This window comes from Cryptomeria japonica, chromosome 11 (assembly GCF_030272615.1).
Source record: "Cryptomeria japonica chromosome 11, Sugi_1.0, whole genome shotgun sequence".
In the NCBI taxonomy this organism is placed as follows: Eukaryota; Viridiplantae; Streptophyta; class Pinopsida; order Cupressales; family Cupressaceae; genus Cryptomeria; species Cryptomeria japonica.
Window position 1 is genome coordinate 502,401,037 of NC_081415.1, and position 19,324 is coordinate 502,420,360.

Here is a 19,324-nt window from a genome sequence, read left to right on the forward strand (position 1 = left end):
GAATCCATTGCATGAGACTCAGTGGCCATATTTTGATTAGCTATTGGGTGTGTACCTGAGTCTACAAGCAAAGGTTTTCTTTCCTCACCAAATTCCTTAGGGTTTGCATGTTGTGATTGGAGTCACTATACATACTACTTGTTTTTTGTGTTTTCATCCCTAAAACAAAAACTGAAATACCTAAATTGGAGAAGACAAGAAACCAACTCAGTGATCAGAAACTCTGTCCATGTCAGAAACTAGTCCATCCTAAGTCGAAACTCTGTCCATGTCAGAAACTAGTCCATCCTAAGTCGAAACTCTGTCTGTGTCAAGAACTAGTCCATTTTAAGTCAAAACATTGTCCGTGTCAGAACTAGTCCATCCTAAGTCAAAACTTTGTTTGTGTCTGAACTAGTCCATCCTAAGTCGAAACTCTGTCCGTGTCAGAACTTGTCCATCCTAAAGTCAAAATTATGTTCAAAACTAATATATCCTGGTCGAAAATTTGTCCATCTCAGAATTGGTCATACTCATTTGTCATACTCAGCAATTGAAAAAACTCAGAATTTCTAGGCTCTATCCTGAGAACAGTCGTACGAGTCTGATAATTTATTGTGCTGCACCTGATCCTATGTTGTACGAGTCTTCTGATTTGTCGTCCTGTGCCAGATCTTGTGTCGTACGAGTCTTTTCATATGTCGTCTGGCTCTGTATCCTGTGTCGTACGAAACAGAACTGCACTAAATCTTTTGTTGTCCTGCTTATACCCATCTGTTATACAGTACAATGCAGCAACTCGTACGAAACAGAACTGTTGTCATCCTGTACCTGATAAATTGTCGTTCGGTTCAGAAAATCTTGTCATACGAGTCTCTGGTTTTGTCAGAACAGAACAGTCAAACTTGCCTAAAAATAGTCTACAACGAACATAATACTGGTTATCATCATCCTAAGCATAAACAGATCAAGATAGTGTACCTCTGCCATTTGCGTTGCACGATTTGGTCGATCATCTTTCAACTAGTTCAATCAACTACCTATCAAATTTAAGTCACTTCGATAACATTTTATACAGGATAGATCGTTTCTGAAACCAGACCGAATCTTACACTACTCTTAGAATCAACTTAGATAGACGTCTTATACATGATAGATCTTTCTTGAAACCAGACTGAATCTCAGTTGCTTCTCTCAAACAATACTTTAACAGAACAACTAGCTCTGAAATTGATCTTGACCTCTACATCACAAACAACTTTAGGTCGCACTAATCCATAAAAATGCCTACACAAACCAGGAGTTCTCGTAAGAAAGAATTCAAATGCAAAGGAATACCCTTTTCATACATCGACAATCCATTTTATGAAGGGGATCCACTCACTGACGTACCGTCGTCATCAGGCGGACCAATTTTTGATGAGCCTAAATCTCCCACTATGTATGAGATGGAACACAATGATGGAAACAAGGATGATAATAACATTCTCGAAAATGATAATGATTCCTCATCATCAAGTGAGACTGACGAAGATACTGAACCTCTAGAAAAAGAAATTTGTAAATGTCAAAAGGATAAAGACTTTAGAAAAATGATGAAAGCTATCATGACCTGAGAGAAGGAAGACTATTTCTTAGAACTAGCAAAACAAGGTGCCAAACTTCCTATTGGATATGATGTTCAAACGCTCGTTACTAAAACTAAAGAATCACCTATACTCATGGTACACAAACAATTAAAAGCCTTACGAATGGAGGTCACAGAACTGAAGAATAAAGATAAGTCCCCAAAACAATATTCTCTGGAAACAATATGTCCCTTTCCATTTGACAAGAATCTATACATGCCTCCATTTCCCTCACGAGTGGAGATCCCAAAATTTGACAAATATGATGGTACCTCAGATCCTCAAGATCATGTCAGAGAGTTTTGTGCCACCTGTATGGAGTTCATGCACGATCAAACGTAGCTCATACGCCTTTTTCCAAGGAGTTTAGGGAGTCAAGCAATGGAATGGTTCTCAAGTCTACCCAAAGGAATAAAAATGTTTGAAGAACTAATCCAACTATTTTTACAAAAATACTCATACAACATTCGACATCTTGTGACTATGATCGATCTTTGCAATACTAAACAGAAAATAGGGGAATCTCTTCTTACTTTCCTCCAATGTTGGAGAAAGATGTTCTCTAGGTATCCATGACCTATCCCAGACTCTGAGAAAATGTATATATTTGTCAATAACTTGGTCCCCAAACTGAAATATAGCATACATATGCAAGTACACCCATAATTTAACAAAATGGTAAATAATGCCATTCGAATGGAAGATGTGCTCATAAAGAAGGGGGATATCACGCCTTGGAAAGAAACACAACCAAGATCTAGCTCTAAAGAGAAGAACCAGTATTGGAAATTTGGCAAAGACAACAACAAGAATGTTGTTAACGATGGAGTAGTAGACACTATTAAGGCTAACTCAAAGCTCACAATATTCAACTTGGCTAGTGGTACACAAGCACTTAAAGTTGTTGAGGCTGCAGCAGAAAATCTGCCAAAGAAAACGAAAGAATGGTTCAAAGAAAAGCCTTGGCTCTCTAAACCTGAGCGTGATTTTACTCCTCTCGAAGAATCATATGAATCCTCTTTCAAAACTCTGTTGGCAAACAACTTGATAACGCTACCAGATAACTCCAGACCATATGATCCAGAAGTCAAACCAAGATGGTGGAGAGAAAATGAATAATGTGACTTCCATCAGAATAAAGGTCATAACATAAACAATTGCATGAAGCTAAAACATGAGATTCAAGATCTCAAAGACGTTGGTAAAGTTGTTGTTGGAAATCATCCGACCAATGTAGAACATAAAGCATTTAAGGACCCTTTGCCTGTTTATGAGCAAGGTGATTCTTCAAAGACCAAAGGAGGTGCCAAGGTAAATTATACTTATACTAGTCAGGACAACGTTATCAACATGGTTGAGCCTTCCCACTCGGAATATTGCAATGTGATTATAGTCCAAGAAAAACCAAATAAATCACGATATGCAAGAGCTCTGACCCGTTCTCAGAAGAAAGTCACTCTCCAAGGAGCTAGTTCTTCCAACCTGGCTCAAGCAACATCAAACCCACCAGCCTTGTCAAACAAACAAAAAGAATCAACCTTGGACAAATTTAAAAGGTTAACTTCATCATCATCTTCTGGATATAGCATTGTTGAGCAATTAAAAAGGACAAATGCTCAAATCTCAATCTTTGAATTGCTAAACCTCTCATCTACTCACAAAGAGATCCTAGACAAAGCATTGCTCACCACCAACATTCCAAAAGATTTAGACATTGATCGGTTTCAGTCTATGGTGGGTCATTTGACTTCACCTCACTATCTGACCTTCTCTGAAGAAGATGACAACTCACTAAATCATCCACATAACCAGCCATTGCATATTGAAGCCATGATCCACAAACACAGAGTCAAACGTGTTTTGATAGATGAGGCATAGGGTTGAATATTTGTACTTACAACCTGCTTACACAACTAGGATTCTCTGAAAATGTCATTGATCCCGGCAAGAAAATAACAATAAAAGCCTATGATGAAGAAGAAAGGACCTCCAAAGGTCTGGTATAATTACCAATCAGAGTGGGACCGGTAGAGAGAGATGTCCTTTTCGAGGTTCTTGATATTCATTGTCATACAATATTTTACTAGGCAAGCCGTGGATTCATGAAATGAAGGCAGTTCCATCAACATACCATCAATGCTTAAAGTTTCCTTATAATGGAGCTAAAGTCAGTATTCATGTTGATACAAATGTCGTCTGTAATGCATTGACAAAAGGTGCAGATACTTTTGTGCCTCATAATAGGGAAGCCTCTCCAAATGAAATCCAAAAGCACTGATGAAAGACTTACAAAAGAGATTGAAAATTACAAATACCGGCATGGATGGCTACAAAATAGAATCGGTACTTTCATTAGTTTCTCTCCCTCCATCACCAAAACAGTTGGGCAAGCCATCAGTGGCTATGAGAACACAAACTTAAGCTCCGAATACCATGTATGATGGTCTCTTTGTATAGTCCTCTACCTCCCTGGCAGATGAAATAGAAGAGGATGTTGTTCTTAACTGGCTCTTTAAGGAAGATAGTCAAAACGAAGAGGTACGACATTGTGAGATTTCCTCAAACCAATATGGTCCTGGCTACAAGATGATTCAATGCATGGGGTATTCAGGTACTGGTCCTCTGGGCAAACAAAAGAAGGTATTACTGAACCAATTCAGTTGCAAACAAAATCTACAAATGATAAGGCTGGACTAGGATACAATCCGAAAAAGACATTAGACCAAAAACATGTTTCTAAGTCTAAGTGGCAGAAAAGGATATCACCTTCAACATTACACAAAGAAGACACACAACAAACAAAAGCAGAGTGTATAAAAGAGAAAGAGGAATCAATAGTCAAGAAAGAAGAAATAGTCAGTGCTCAAGCTTCGATGGTATCAGCTACAATAATACAGGAAGTTGAGGTCCCTGAGGATATAATAGATGAAGTAGTAAGAATCAGAGAATTGTTTGCACCACTAAAAGTTCCAGTCACATATACTGGCAGACAACAAGTAGACGATTCAAATACTGACTCAAACGAGTATGAATGGGGTCCTGACCACCTCTCAAACACATCCACTATAGAAACTTCAGAAGAGTCTAGCGGTGTCATAGATGATACTCAAGAGTTGATGCACATAAAACTAGAGAAAGAAATACAGGAAATTAGACAAAGGAGACAAGCAAATTATGAACAAGGACTGAAAGAAGGAAGAATACCAGAAAGCTTCTCATCTATGTACCCCTATGCTAAAACAGAACAAATCAAATATAGCACTACACAAGAAGAGTTGGAAGCTACAGAACAAGAACCAGTTATCAGTCCAGAAGAAGTTGAATGGAGTAGATGACAACAAATCACAGAAACATCAAGATCATGTCAATAGGTGTGTCAGATATAAATGACAAATGAACCACAACATGAAGGAACTTGTAGTATTAAAGATGTTGGTGTTGATACCATACATACACTTACTAAATCACTTGAAGAAGACTCGAAAACTTCATCCAATGACTCTGATGACCCTGATGACAGTCTTATTCAAGACAATATCTACTCAGCCTCAAATTCTGAATCATTTGATACAAACAATGAAAATTTGTCTACTGATCTTATCATTGTCAAACCACGATATGACATCTAGTCTAGCGTAGGGACGACGTTACAAGTATGTCTATTGGATTGGGTCAACTAAATATTAACGTGAACTTTAATAATCATGATCTGACTCTTCCTGGCCTCGAGACACTTACACAAGCTATCATTCTGGAACTCGACTTTTCAATCTGCAGTTGTGATGACAATACCATGAACGCTCTCGAACCTGTCCAGCATTTATCCTTACTACATCTAGAACTAGTTGACTGTACTTTACAAAACCAACCCATGAATATACCTATTTTTTCCAATGACTATACATTAGCCTATTATCTCAATGCAGTCGAACCTATGGACTCTTCCATTAGTGAACAGAGTGAAAATATTACTGAAGCGAAAATCAAGTATCTTAGTCGCAAAAACAAGAAAAATAAAAATAAAAGATCTGATGGCGAAAACCACATTGTGGCGGTATCAGAATCTAAAAAAGAGAAAACAAAGGATGTACCTAAAGGTGAAAACCTCTCTGAGACGCTTGAAGGTGAGATACTTGATATACTGCCAAGTCATTTCTAGGAAATGTCCTCCATATTGATCGAGCCAACTCAGCCAGTGAACATTGGGAGTCAAGAGACACCACACATCATTCATGTAGCTCAATCACTATCAGCAGAAGAATTGAAGGATTTCACTCAGCTATTCTCAAAAAAGAAAATAAACTTTGCATGGACGTACTCCGATATGCTAGGCTTGGATCTTGATCTTATCATGCACCATCTTTCAATCACACCAGGATTTAAACCAGTTAAGCAAAAACTTTGTAAGATGCACCCGCATGTAGCACTATTAGTCAAGGCTGAACTAGAAAAACTGCTCAAAGCTGGATTCATCAGAGCTATAGATTATGCTGAATGGATTTCAAAAATAGTACCTGTGTCGAAGACAGACAAATCTATCAGATTTTGCACAGACTTCAGAGATCTTAACAAAGCGTGTCCGAAGGACGACTTTCCATTACCAAACATTGACATGATAGTCAACATGACTGTCGGATATGAGATGTACTCACTAATGGACGGATTCTTCGGCTACAACCAAATCAAAATAGATCCTGGAGATTAAGAAAAGACAACATTCACTTGTGCATGGGGAACCTTTTGCTGGAACGTCATGCCATTTGGGCTAAAGAATGCATGAGCAACCTATCAAAGAGTAGTTACTATCATTTTTCATGATATGATGCATAAGAATATGGAAGATTATGTTGATGACACCTTAGTGAAGACTATGAAGAGATCAACACATATTAATCAAGAGTTAGGTCCTATACTAGACAAAATGGAAAATCAAACTCCGATTAAATCCAAAGAAGTGTGCATTCGGAGTGACATCTGGTAAACTACTTGGCTACATCATTTCAAAGAAGGGAATCGAGGTTGATCCTGAGAAGGCCCAATGCATAATGGAAATGTTGCCTCCGAAGAACATCAGTCAAATGAGAAGTCTATGGGGACGTCTCCAATCCATTAGAAGATTCATTTCTCAGCTAGCAGACAAAGCTCAACCTTTCACAAAGGTATTGAGAAAATGAGTAATATACAACTGGGATCAGCAGTGTGAACAACATCTTCAGCAGATAAAAGAGTACCTATCCAATCCACCGATATTGATGCCACCGATTCAGGGTAAACCACTAATCTTATATATATCAGCGACTGATTCATCACTGGGGGCACTTCTGGCACAACAGGATGACAACAAAAAAGAACAAGCTATTTCTTACATTAGTAAGACATTGGTGTCTTATGAAATGAACTACACTATAATAGAAAAAGCATGCTTGGCGTTAGTCTTTGCATCACAAAAACCGAGACACTACATGCTAGCACATTCAGTCAAGTTGGAGGTCAAAATTGATCCACTCAAATATCTTCTCAATAAAGCAACACTAATAAGAAGATTGGCAAAATGGGTCATGATCCTTACAGAGTTTGACATTGAATATGTGGAATGCAAAGCTAGAAAAGGATAGGCAATTGCTGATCAACTTGTTGAAGCTCCGCTTGAAGACTCTCAACCACTACACATAGAGTTTTTAGATGAATCTATAATGCACCTTACTCAACAACCTTGGAAAATGTTCTTTGATGGGTCATTTACTCAAAATGGTTCAGGTGCTAGACTATTATTCATTACCCCTCAGAAGTATTCAATCCCAAAGTCTTATAAGATTCTATTCCCTTGCATGAACAACATTGCAGAATATGAAGCTTTGGTGAATAGGATAAAACTAGCTATTGAATGGAAGGTTGCATAATTGTATATCTATAGAGATTCTCAGCTGGTGGTTAATCAAATCAACGATACATATCATACTCGAGATGAGCAATTGATGCCTTACAAGAGGATGGTTGATGATCTTAAGAAGTATTTTTCTTTTGTATCATTCCAGCAGATTCATAGATCCACAAACAGAGCAACAGATGCTATGGCCACCTTGGCATCTATACCTAAGTTACAAGAGTCCAATTTTCGCTTTGATTTCCTGGTGGAAGAGTTATATTACCCCACCTATGATTCTCCTAAGACCCAAATACTCCATTCTATTATTAGACATGACTCATCTCGATACAACCACATCTACTCCTATCTATGCGACCAAATTATCCCTGAAAATCTTACCCAAAATGAGAAAAGAAACTTAACTCGAAACACTTCACGGTATGTTATCATAGCTAATGATTTATTTAGACGAGGTTTGGACGGTACATTGCTTAGATGTCTAGAAATTGAAGAATCTAAACGTGCATTATTGGAAGTCCATGAAGGTATTTGTGGATCTCATTCGAATGGCCTTACTTTAGCTCGGAAACTACTACGGGCTGGCTACTACTGGCTAGACATGGAAAAAGCATCATCAAATTTGCTAAAACTTGTGAGAAATGTCAGCTTCATGGAAATCTCATACATGCCCCGGCAAGGGACCTTATACCATTTATTACACACTGGCCTTTTCAGCAATGGGCCTTTGATCTCATTGGTCAGCTATATCCTGCATCATCCAATGGACATAAATTCATCATAACTGCCACTGAGTATTTCACCAAGTGGGTAGAGGCGGTTCCGCTCATCAAAGCAACCGACAAATAAGTCGTCTTGTTCATCCTAAACTATATCATTTGCAGGTATGTGATACCTTCATCCATTGTGACTGATAATGGAGGACAGTTTAAGAATAAAGATCTAGACGAGCTCTATGAGAAATTAAAAATAAAACAACATTGGTCATCAGTATATTACCCTCAAGGTAATGGACAAGCCGAGGCATCTAACAAAAACCTACTGACTATCTTGCACAGAATAGTGAACAAATCCGGGAAGGATTGGCATCTGCAGCTCAATCCTGCACTATGGGCTTACATAACAAGTATCAGAACACCTACTGTGGCTACACCTTTCTCTTTGGTGTATGGGTCTGAAGCAGTATTACCTATTGAAGTAGAAATACCATCTCTAAGAGTTTCTTTGCAAGGTCTTGTTACTGATGAAGATCATAGAATATCTAGATTGCAAGAGCTCGAATTGCTAGATGAGCATCGGCAAGTGGCATTTGATCATCTCGGAATATATTAGAAGAGAATGTCCAGAGGATATAACAAGAAAGTTAGACAAAGATAATTTTAGGTTGGTGATCTAGTTTTGAGAGAAAATCCTAAAAATCAGTAGTTTCGAGACAACAAAGGGAAGTTTGAACCCAACTGGCTGGGTCCCTACATCGTTACTGCAATATTCGGCTCTGGTGCCTATCATCTCTCAAACTCGGAAGGAGAACAGCTCCATGAACTGATTAACACCATCCATTTGAAGAAATTCTTCGCTTAGCATTCTCTATGCTATCAACATGTACAGCTAGAAAAAGTCCTGAAAAAAATCAAAAAAATCAAAAAAATCATAAAATACAATATATATATATATATATATATATAAAGAGAGAAAATGCTCTGGTGAAACCTGGTAAACGGGCACCTTGGTAAAAAAAAAATGAATCTCTGCCAAGAAGGTGAAAACCTGGCAAACAAGCGCCTCTTGTATTCAAGCGCTCCATCTATCAACGCAACGTTGGCATTTCTCGTTTTCATGCATCTTTGTTTTCGCTTGTACGTATTTTTCAGTCACTTTCGTGACATCTTGGTTCGTTGGAACCCTCATGACTTGAAACTGATCAGCGTCCTAGTCTTAGGTTACTCGACAGAGCAATCCACATGTCCTAAGCAATGTCAATCAAGTCATCTTTCCGTCAGTGAAACCTAGTCATCCACTCTGAGTTAGTCACTTGTCTCCTGACTACTGAAGAGTTTTATCACTGAGTTAACAAGCAAAACAACATAACGAAAAACAATCACTAAAAAATTTGAGCTATGCATGAAAATTTTATTTGTGTTGTCTTTTTATATTGGTTTTCGATTATTATCCATCTGAGTAACTCGAGGAAGTCTATTGTGACTAAGAGGAGCAAGGATTGGGCGCATAATATTTTCTTCATTTTCTGCTTGTAGGAATGATCCCAATGATCTGGAAACATATAAATTAGCTGGGTGTCTGTGATAAGAGCCTTCATAACAAAGTGAAATCGCCTCACATACCTCGACTCTGCTCATTTGTATGCTACAGGGAGGTCCATCTCATTTCTTTGTTTGTTTTTAGGGAATTTCTTTATGATGCAATTTGGGTCCCTTTGAAATTTGTCCATGGATATGAATGAAAAAAGGGTCATTGCGGACAAGATAATAAATTTTGCACATTGAAAAAGAAAAGAACTCTAATCTGCTTGTTGTGTTCGTTATGCTCGGTGATGAATCTTAAGCATTTTAAATCTAATGACTAGGTTTAGGTTGCATTTTGCATATCATTCTAGATTTTTGTGAATTTAGAGTGATTTCAGTGTGATAATAATGATCTCTTTATTGAATGAGAGCTGAAAGTATCATCATTTCTTACGCTAAGTGGTCTATTTATCATCATTTCTTCGATCAAGTACTTGTGTTTTGAGATGTTAGTTGCATACATAAACATTTTAATATAGATTCATACATCTCATATTACTCATTACACATTCATTTATTTGCATATGGAAAGAAACAAAAATAGACATCTATAATCATTTGCATTACATACATTCATATTGAAAAGAAATGCATACATATAGAATAAAGCATATAAAGGACATCTCATAAATGAATCAACACAAGTATGATGAATTCAAATCGGATCTCGTATATATATAATGTCAAGTCTAAGAGTACAAAATGATGTCAAATGATATATACAAACTCACATCGAAGCAATAATTGTATAGGCTACAAAAAAATGGGTGTGTCTACAAAAAAATATCCGAGCAACAAAAAGAATATCTAGCTCTGGGCCTCTCCCTCATTGCCTAGTGGAGGAGGAGGAGCTTGATGACCGAGATCCTGTCAAGGTGCCTGAGCTCCCTCTGAATGTACCATATACTGTGAATAAGGGATCACCTGTTGTGCTACTGGAACTGCCACGCTATATGCTGCAACATAGTAGGTTGCCCTATTGTTCTGATGCAAAACCTCCTACTGGAGAGTGTCTCGCTCCACTCTCATCGCCGTGAGCTGACGATCGCGCTCTGCTCTCATCTCAGCTAGCTGTCGATCGCCCTCTGCCCTCAGCTCCATAAGCTGACGATCTTGCTCAGCCCTCACCTCTGCAAGCTGTCGGTCTCGCTTCGCTAGCTGAGTTTGAGCCACTATCAACTATGACTGCAGCTCTACAAGACGTGCATTCATCGGCCGCCCTGTGTCCGTCCTCTGCTCTCTCGCAGGCTCTCCAACCCCATCTCCACCTCCAGTACCACCCTGCTCGTCCCTCCGCTGCCGGACTTGTCTCGGAGCTGCTCGCTCCTCCTCAGCTTCGCTCAATCTCACTCCTACTCTCCCAAGGGATCCGCCCTCACCCCTTTGTTGTCCACCCTCAGCTAGAAACTTGCTGCTACTAGCACCAGGATCACCACCTGTCCGCCTCGGAGCCTCGGCTCTCTATCCCTGTCCCTGTCTCTGGCCCTGCCTCTAACCCTATCCCTATCCTGGCACGGGAGCATCATCCTCAATATCCTCTATACGAGGCGCCTGCTCACTCGGATTTGTAAACCTAGGAAAAGGATGCTGCTGGAACCACTCTCTGTACTGGGGCAATACCCCTGCATCTACCACATCGTCCATATAATCCCATCTAAGATGTTGTAGACCAGTTAGCTCCTGCATGGCCAAGGCATAGGACAACCGTGGAGACCATCCCTGTCTCTCCTCATCCGCATAATGCGCATAAGCTGTATACTCCTGGGATATCCCGTGAGGTCGGCCATACTGCCTCATCACTCGAGAAACGACGAATCGCTCAACAATAGTCTGTGATCTCCCAATAAGAGGGCGCGTAACAAAAAGGTCCCTGCAAACCAACGGCCAGTCATCCCATGGCTCTAAGCCCCTGTATGGTCTCCACACTATGGTTATCAAATCGTCTAACTGTTGCCGCCAAAACTCTATCTTGCCCAAATGGGGCTGTGTAATATAACCAACATACCTGTATATAATCGGTAGCCAGAGCTCTCTACTATCATCTACCACCAGCCGACAAACGGGAAGGTGCTCTCAAGCCCAAACCTGTAAAATATATACACCTGCGGCCATGCTCCGACCATCTCTATATACAATCTCATGCATCTCTCAATACATGTGAGCAAGCAAGCAAGAACCTCAACCTAGCCTCTGAGGGGTCTCCATCAATCTCATCGACATCCTACCCCAACCACACTGCAAACCCTGCTGCCCTCTATCTGGCATCAGAAAACAACCAATGAAGCCTGCTAGAACACACGCCAGAGGAAACTCCTCGTTGTATCTGCTCATCAATATTTCTCAACTAATGGAACGAGTCAAAATGTCAAGATCCCTGAAGACATGTCTCACTGCCTGTAATCATGGGAGGTGTCTTGAATCGTAATCCACCTTATCCACAACAAAAGGGATACGGAGGATCCTATATACATCCTCGGGAGTGATAGTCAACTCCCCCACCGATAGATGAAACGTGTTATACTTTGAATGGAAACGCTCTACCAATGCCGTGAGCATTCCGTGATTCACACAGATATCTGGTAAACCAAGAAGATGAGTCAAACCACATAAATCAACCTGAGCCTGCTCAACCTCATATAAATGTCGTAGTAATGCCATGGTGGGAGGATATACGCATCTAAAGAGAACAAGAGGTAATCGAACCTGCAAAAACCCAACAACGAAGCATCAGAAAACATTCCAAATGAGCCTACAAGAGAAGTAAAACATCACACAAATCCAACGAAGTCAACTGCAAAATGAAAATTTCACGTTTAGACCTTAAAAAATGCTCATTGTTTCCCGAATGACAAAATACAGAAGGGTAGCATCTCGTATGAGTCAGGATTGACCATCGTACGATAAAACAACCCCAAACGACAATTTATTGGACCCCGCACGACAAAATGGTCTTTTTACAGACCTATCGTACGAAACAAGGGTAGGACCCGAACGACAATTCTAATGGCCTTAAACGACAAAAGAAATTTTAACAGTTACTCGTACGAGACAGGATCCTGCCTCGCACGATAAAACGTGAAACCCGACCCCAAACATGCAAAGAACTTGAAAAATGAACCAACAAATTCAAAATTGAAAACATAAAGAGGCTTAAGATCGATCACTTACTGTTGGCTCATAGTTTTGGGGTCGATTATGACGTCTCTAGCGCTCGAATCAATGCTGACGAGTAGAGACCACCATTTTCTTCGCAAAAGGCTTTTTGAATTTTCAAACTTGGAGGGTTAAAATGATTTGAAAATGACACTTTTGTCCCATATATAGCCAAAAACCTTATTTTTCAACTTGCTCTGATTGACATGAAAATTGTACCCTTAGCTAATTTGCCCGTTTTGATTCCATTTTTGGGATCGAAATTGAAATTCGAGATCATTTTGCTAGTCAATTTCATAATTTGGCCCACTTAGTGCTCTTTTCATCAAATGCTCATTCTTTCTTCAAATTGCGCTCAATTTCAATGCTAAATATCAATTTCAATTCTACACATCAACTTTACGATCAACTCTGCGCTTAATTTCATCAATTAACACCGAATTGTTCAAATATTCCTTAGAATCAATTTGTGCTCGAATAACTTATTATCACCACACAATTGCCTATAATCATGTGCACTCGCTATTTTTTTGATTTCGCTCTCGAGGGGGCATACTCATGACCTTATGACCTCACATCTTCAAATGTTGTGGAAATTTTCAAATCTTCATCAAAAGTCGAGCAAAATCTTCTAAAGAAAATAAATCAATTCTTATTGCTAAGGGGCATCTCAGCTTTATCGCTTCACATCAAGTTGAGATCTCTCGATCATCAAAATTGAATCAATCGCTAGAGGCATATCAGTTTCATCGCTTCAAATCAAGCTGATATTTGTCTTTCATCTGAATCAATCTCTTAACGTTAATCAATTTCATCGCTTTTCATCAAGCTGATTATTCGTTTAAACTTAAACAAAGTTTAAAGAGTATTTTTGATCACACTCAATCTAAGCAGGTGTTCAGTATTCGTTTCTTGATCAAGCTGGATAGTTTATCTTTATTGTATCTTGATCAATCAAGTTCAAGATCGATTTTTATCATCACAAACTGTGTCTAGATCAATCAAGTTCTAGATTAGTAAGATCCGCTTCTTGATCAATCAAGTTCAAGTTTGGTATCTTTTGTTTCTATCGTTCCTAAGTTCAATCAAGTTCAAGATCGGTATCGCTTTAATCATACTTCATTCAGCTTCATCTCTTCGAATCAAGCTAAACACCTTGCTCTTCATCTGGTTCGTGATCAATCAAGTTCAAAACTGGTATCTCCTAGACATCACATATTCTTTGAACCAACACGTTGTTCGCACATTAATTCAAAGAGGGGCAAATGTAATACCCTAAAAATGGTCATCTAAACCATGGGCCCCTAATCTTGACCACATCACCAAGGTCCTAACCAAAGGCAATTAAATCAACCTTGAGCATATTATTAATTATTTAATCATCAAATATCACATGGCAAATCAATTACTCAATATTAATTAAATATTTATTTAATTAATTGAATCATTTCCAAGAATATCATTTTGATCAATTATCCTATTTTAATTTATTAAATATCCTTGCATATTTAATTAATTAATAAATTTGTCATTTAATCATGCAAAAGGAATTAATTTATTACAAAAGAAGAATTAATCACAAAGCAAGAGTTGAATTGAAAATAAACAAAAAGAATTGAATTGAGAGAGAAATCAAACTTGAGATATTATTTCTTTTTCTCAATTTAGAACTTGGAATCAGAAAAGCAATTAAATTGAATTATTGAATTATTCTCTAAAATTGGAACTCAAAACTTTTCAGAAAAAGAAGTTCAATTGCATTGAAAAGACCTTTTTCTTGAATAAATCAAATATATGCATGGAATTATCTATTTTTATCACAAATGCATGGAATTAATTAAACCTTATTTCTAATGCAACTTGAACTTCTTATTTGAATGCATTTCAATTAAACTATAATTGGAATTTGTCTCAAGGTTAACTAAACCTGATTTCTCAATTATTTTCAATTAATCCTAAATTGAGTTTTTTTGTGATTCTCTATAAATTCAGCTTTCAGCTCTCATTCCAATTTACCCCAGAGATTTTTGAGAGCACGCTTGGAGATTATTATCACGCTAATTTCGCTCTGGAGTCATTGAAGATCATTGTGCTTTTTAGATTGTTTGCATCCATATTTAGTTTTACTCATCCATATTGCTTGAATCCATATTGCTTGAATTCGTTATTTGCTTGAATTATTCATCCATTTTGCATCCATATAGTTAATATCATATAGATTAAATCCTTCGTCTTGGTGTAGTCTAGTCACTGGTATTGCTTATATAAATCTGAGAGCAATCTTATACTCGCATCTTTTAGAAGGCAATTAGTCGCTTTGTTATGGTTTATTAGGTATTGATTATTGATTTGCTAACCATACATGTAATGACTTAATTAAAGTGTTGTGCTTACAGCTACAAACCCTTTTTCACACACACATCTCTTAGTCAATCGCAGCCATTTATTGCAAAATTGACAGTTTAAAATGTGCGACTAACATGCGTGTTAGTCAATTCGTACTATCATTTTGGAGCCAGAATAGACGTGTCCGGACACGGCTAACCCTAACGCGACTTATAACCCTAACACGACTTCTAACAATAGGGTGACTTCTAACCCAATCCCACCCATCCAATCCAAAATCTACAATTACAAAGATTTTCTTTGGCCTCGCGAAATGGCGAAAGTGTCTTAAATAGCATGTTATGCGCCTTCGCTGATTTGTGAACTGTGTGTCCGCCTTTTTCTATGGCCTCGTGAAACGACAAATTAGACTCTCATGGTGTGTTATGCACCTTCGCTGATTTGCGGACTGCGTGTCCGCCTTTATCTGTGGCCTCGTGAAATGGCGAATTCGACAAAAATGGCGTGTTATGCGCCTTCGCAGATGGCCTGGCTTATCTGCAGCCGCAAAACGGACCAATCAACGACTGTGTCTATTATGGACAAATAAGTAACAAACACAACTTCTTACAGCAGTTTCAAAAAATTACCTATTTAAAACAAAACATGTTCAAAATTTTACTAATAGCCCAAATACAAACCCCTTCATACTAAACCCATCGTGTTTTTTGAATTGCATCTATCAATGTTGAACTACTGCAATTTTCAACAGGTTTTGTCAGTTATGGATAGAAAAGTGCTAAAAGACATGACTTTCTATAGTAATTTAAAAAATGACCCATCTAAAACAAAACAAAATGTCCCTTTCATAACCTAAAAAATTACCCTTTGCAACTAAAATTAAAAAAACATAGTTATAATTTTTTACTCACTATTTTTTACCATCACAATCTTTACTATCCACCCTTGAATCAAAGCTTTCTCTTTCACACGATCCCATTTTTAGCAATAGACGACAAATGAGAAAAATCCTATTTGTTTTCTTTTCACAACACTTCACACCCCATGTGTTTTTAGCAAATTCGCACCTACCTCCTTTAAAACCCATGGTGTTTTTCACATACCCTGTCGATGATAAAAGATTCCTGTCGCTTCTCATCTTTCGAAGGGCGGTACACTTTCATGATGCTTTGTTGGATTCACGTCGACATTGGTGAATGCCTGTCGACTTAGCTTTTCTTGGTGGTCAAAAGGCCCCATCATGGCGACCTCTCTCATGCTACACCCCACACAATCCCCGATGCGAACGAACTTCGTATGGCATCGTATGTATGCCGATGCATACTATTTTGTACTTGCATTGCTATTTTCTGTGGAGAATAACCACTTCCATAATCTTATATGTTCAACCTCTGAATTTATATCCATTTAATATTTTGTGTAGAAAATAACGGCTTCCGTAATCTTATATATTCAACCTATGAGTTTATGCCCATTAAATATATAGCTACAATATCTTAAAATATCTGTCATCATATGACAATTCATATGAGGATAAGCACAACCTATGAAAATATGAAAGTAAATTTTCATGCTAGTTACACTCGTATAATTGTTTCATATACTCGAGGAATCTCCGGAACGCTTCTTTCGACGAGCTTCATCTCAATTTGGACTTGGAACATCCTTTCAAAACATCCTTTCAAGTGATATAAAAAGTAAGTATTGAAAACACATTTTCCATGAAGCAGCATTAATTCTGGAATTACTTGAGTACATTAGAAGAGCTCAACCAGATGCTGGCTTCGCTTTGTTTGAGGGTGAAAAGCTCTTAAGGCTCGATCCTCTCAATGGGAAAGTGTTCTTGTTTTTTCAGCTCAAGATCATATTTACAAGGTGTTTGATTTGAAGAACTAGACACTCTTGTACTCCATATCTGACAAAGAAATTGAAGAAATAAAGATCACTTCTGGTATAATGCTCTTAAAATCGAAGAGAAGTGCTTGTGGAAGTATTCTTCCTCTGAGGATCTTATCTTTAGAGGATGGCAAAGTTTTGAAATCTTTTCATCTTGCATTACTACCCAACAAAGAGATAGAATTTTTTGAGCTGTTCCATGACAAGATACTCCTAAAACAAGAGAGTGAATGCCTGCAAATGGTTGATGTTCACAGTGAAAAGAGGACTGAATTGAGCGGACGAGAGTTTGAGAAGCCTTCAACATTTATTTCTTTGATTATGAAACGATTGTTCTTGATATTTAGCAGTGGGACTGGAAATTGCTGTGCTATGATTCGTGGCAGTGACCCAGATGTGGGCATAAGTCGACCTAATCTATCAGTAATACAGAGCACCTTTCAAGACACTCTTGAAGACATTACTGCATTGTTCTACGACGAGGATAGAAATGAAATTTATACAGGCAATTCAAGAGGCCTTCTACATCTCTGGTCAAACTAATGTTAATGGAAAATAATGATTATTTTGAATTATAAGAAGTAAAAGATTTTTTTTTTTTAAAAAGAAGTAAAAGATTTTTGGAAGGGCTTATCCTTGTAATTTTGAAATAAAAACGTGGAAAATGTCCATAAGATTCATATGTGCTTGTCCAGCTGACTTCAATGACAGTCTTCAGTAATTGGAATTAAAGCAATAACCAAAAGATATCTGAATATCTGTATTAATTAATTTCAGATGTAAGAAACGTTAATTAATCTATTAGCATTAGCCTTTATTCAATGATAATGTAAGTAAAATAGCTTATTTTGTTATGATTTTAAAAATTGAAATCTAAAATTTTAACGATAGATGTGGGAGCTTTGGTTACACCATGGAATCTCATGGAGTGCAGTCAACTAGCCTAGATAAGTATTCAGCATTTTGTACAAAATATTTGAAGGAAAGTTGAACCTGAATTGGATGGAAATGTTTCGCCTAATGTATTTTAGCATTTAGCAAAAATATCCCTCCATTATGCTTTAGTGGATGTCCACACCCTCTTCCAAAGCTCCCATCTTGATAGAGGCAGAGGGGACGTTCGCAAAGGTTGTCGAGTCTGGCTTCACATCTGCCAATTGTGAAACAATTCATATTTACATCTGCCAATTCATACGAAACAAATCCATTTTGTACATATCCAGCAAACAATAAGAAACAATTGTTTTTGAGGCATTCCGTCAAACAACTCACCTGCCTTGTCTGTGCTCCTACATTTTGCATACACAGTTACCAGGGCATTTGTAACTTCTCTATGCTTTGATAAAAGTCCATTCTCTATTCCAAAGCTCATATTTTGGCAAGGGCAGGGAGGACGCTGGTAAAGGTTGTGAAATTTGGCTTTATACCTGCCAATTACATTTACTCGAAATTTCCTAAAGCCTTTCAACATATCCATTTGTGTATATCCTGCAATCATTGCAGTCGAGGAGGACACATCTTTTTGAGGCATTCTGTCAAACAGTTCACATGCCTTGTCTATGCTTCCACATTTTGCATCCTGAGAAAACCCTTTTCACTGCAGCCATCTGAGAAACAGATTTTAGGAATGGTGTAAGGTAAAATAGGAGACAGAGGTGAAAATTAGATTGCTACTAAAAGGAAAAAAATATATCAATAGGATTTGAAACCATGTCTTCATTTTCTATGAGAGTATTTCATCAAGTGATGATCTAGAGGTTAAAAGGTGTTTGGTTTAATGGTAAATTATATGTTGTAGATATCTAAATTATGTTGAGTTCAAATTTTCTCTAATATCAAAAAAGAAAAAAAAGTGATCGAGATAATTTAAAGGATACATTGAAATGATATGTTTGTTAGATTCTTTGGAAGAAAAAGCTATAAGTCAATCAACATTTTAAATTGACAAATCTAAATGTCCAGATAAAAAAAGAAAGAGAAGAAAAATTAACAAAGAGCCTATAGAGAAAAATATGGTGCAACAAATGAAAATTCTAAGATCTAGGAAGCGAGAGCATCCCCCATTGTAGAGAGTAATGAAGATCACACCCTAGAATGTTAGGGGATAAAATGCACCTATCAAAATATGTTTTAAT

The 19,324-nt window shown here is 37.7% G+C and overlaps 1 protein-coding gene and 1 pseudogene across 1 annotated transcript; one reads left to right on the forward strand and one right to left on the reverse strand.

Annotated features, from left to right (window-relative positions):
* Positions 1-15,802: 15,802 nt before the first annotated feature.
* Positions 15,803-17,732, forward strand: LOC131860268 (uncharacterized; annotated as a pseudogene).
* Positions 17,733-18,008: 276 nt separating this feature from the next.
* Positions 18,009-18,892, reverse strand: LOC131859960 (uncharacterized). The gene is made up of 2 exons (XM_059214271.1): positions 18,462-18,892; positions 18,009-18,339 (listed from the first exon to the last, which is right to left on the reverse strand). Exons 1-2 carry the CDS (start codon positions 18,718-18,720, stop codon positions 18,251-18,253), a joined length of 348 nt encoding a protein of 115 aa, XP_059070254.1. The 5' UTR covers positions 18,721-18,892; the 3' UTR covers positions 18,009-18,250.
* Positions 18,893-19,324: the final 432 nt, after the last annotated feature.

Bases quoted from the DNA above. Each gene is read 5' to 3' on its own strand.
- LOC131859960 (XM_059214271.1), bottom strand. From the start codon at position 18,720: ATGCCTCAAAAAGATGTGTCCTCCTCGACTGCAATGATTGCAGGATAT. The intron at 18,340-18,461 runs GTGAGTTGTTTG...CACAATTGGCAG, and splicing joins TAGGAGCACAGACAAGGCAG to ATGTGAAGCCAGACTCGACA.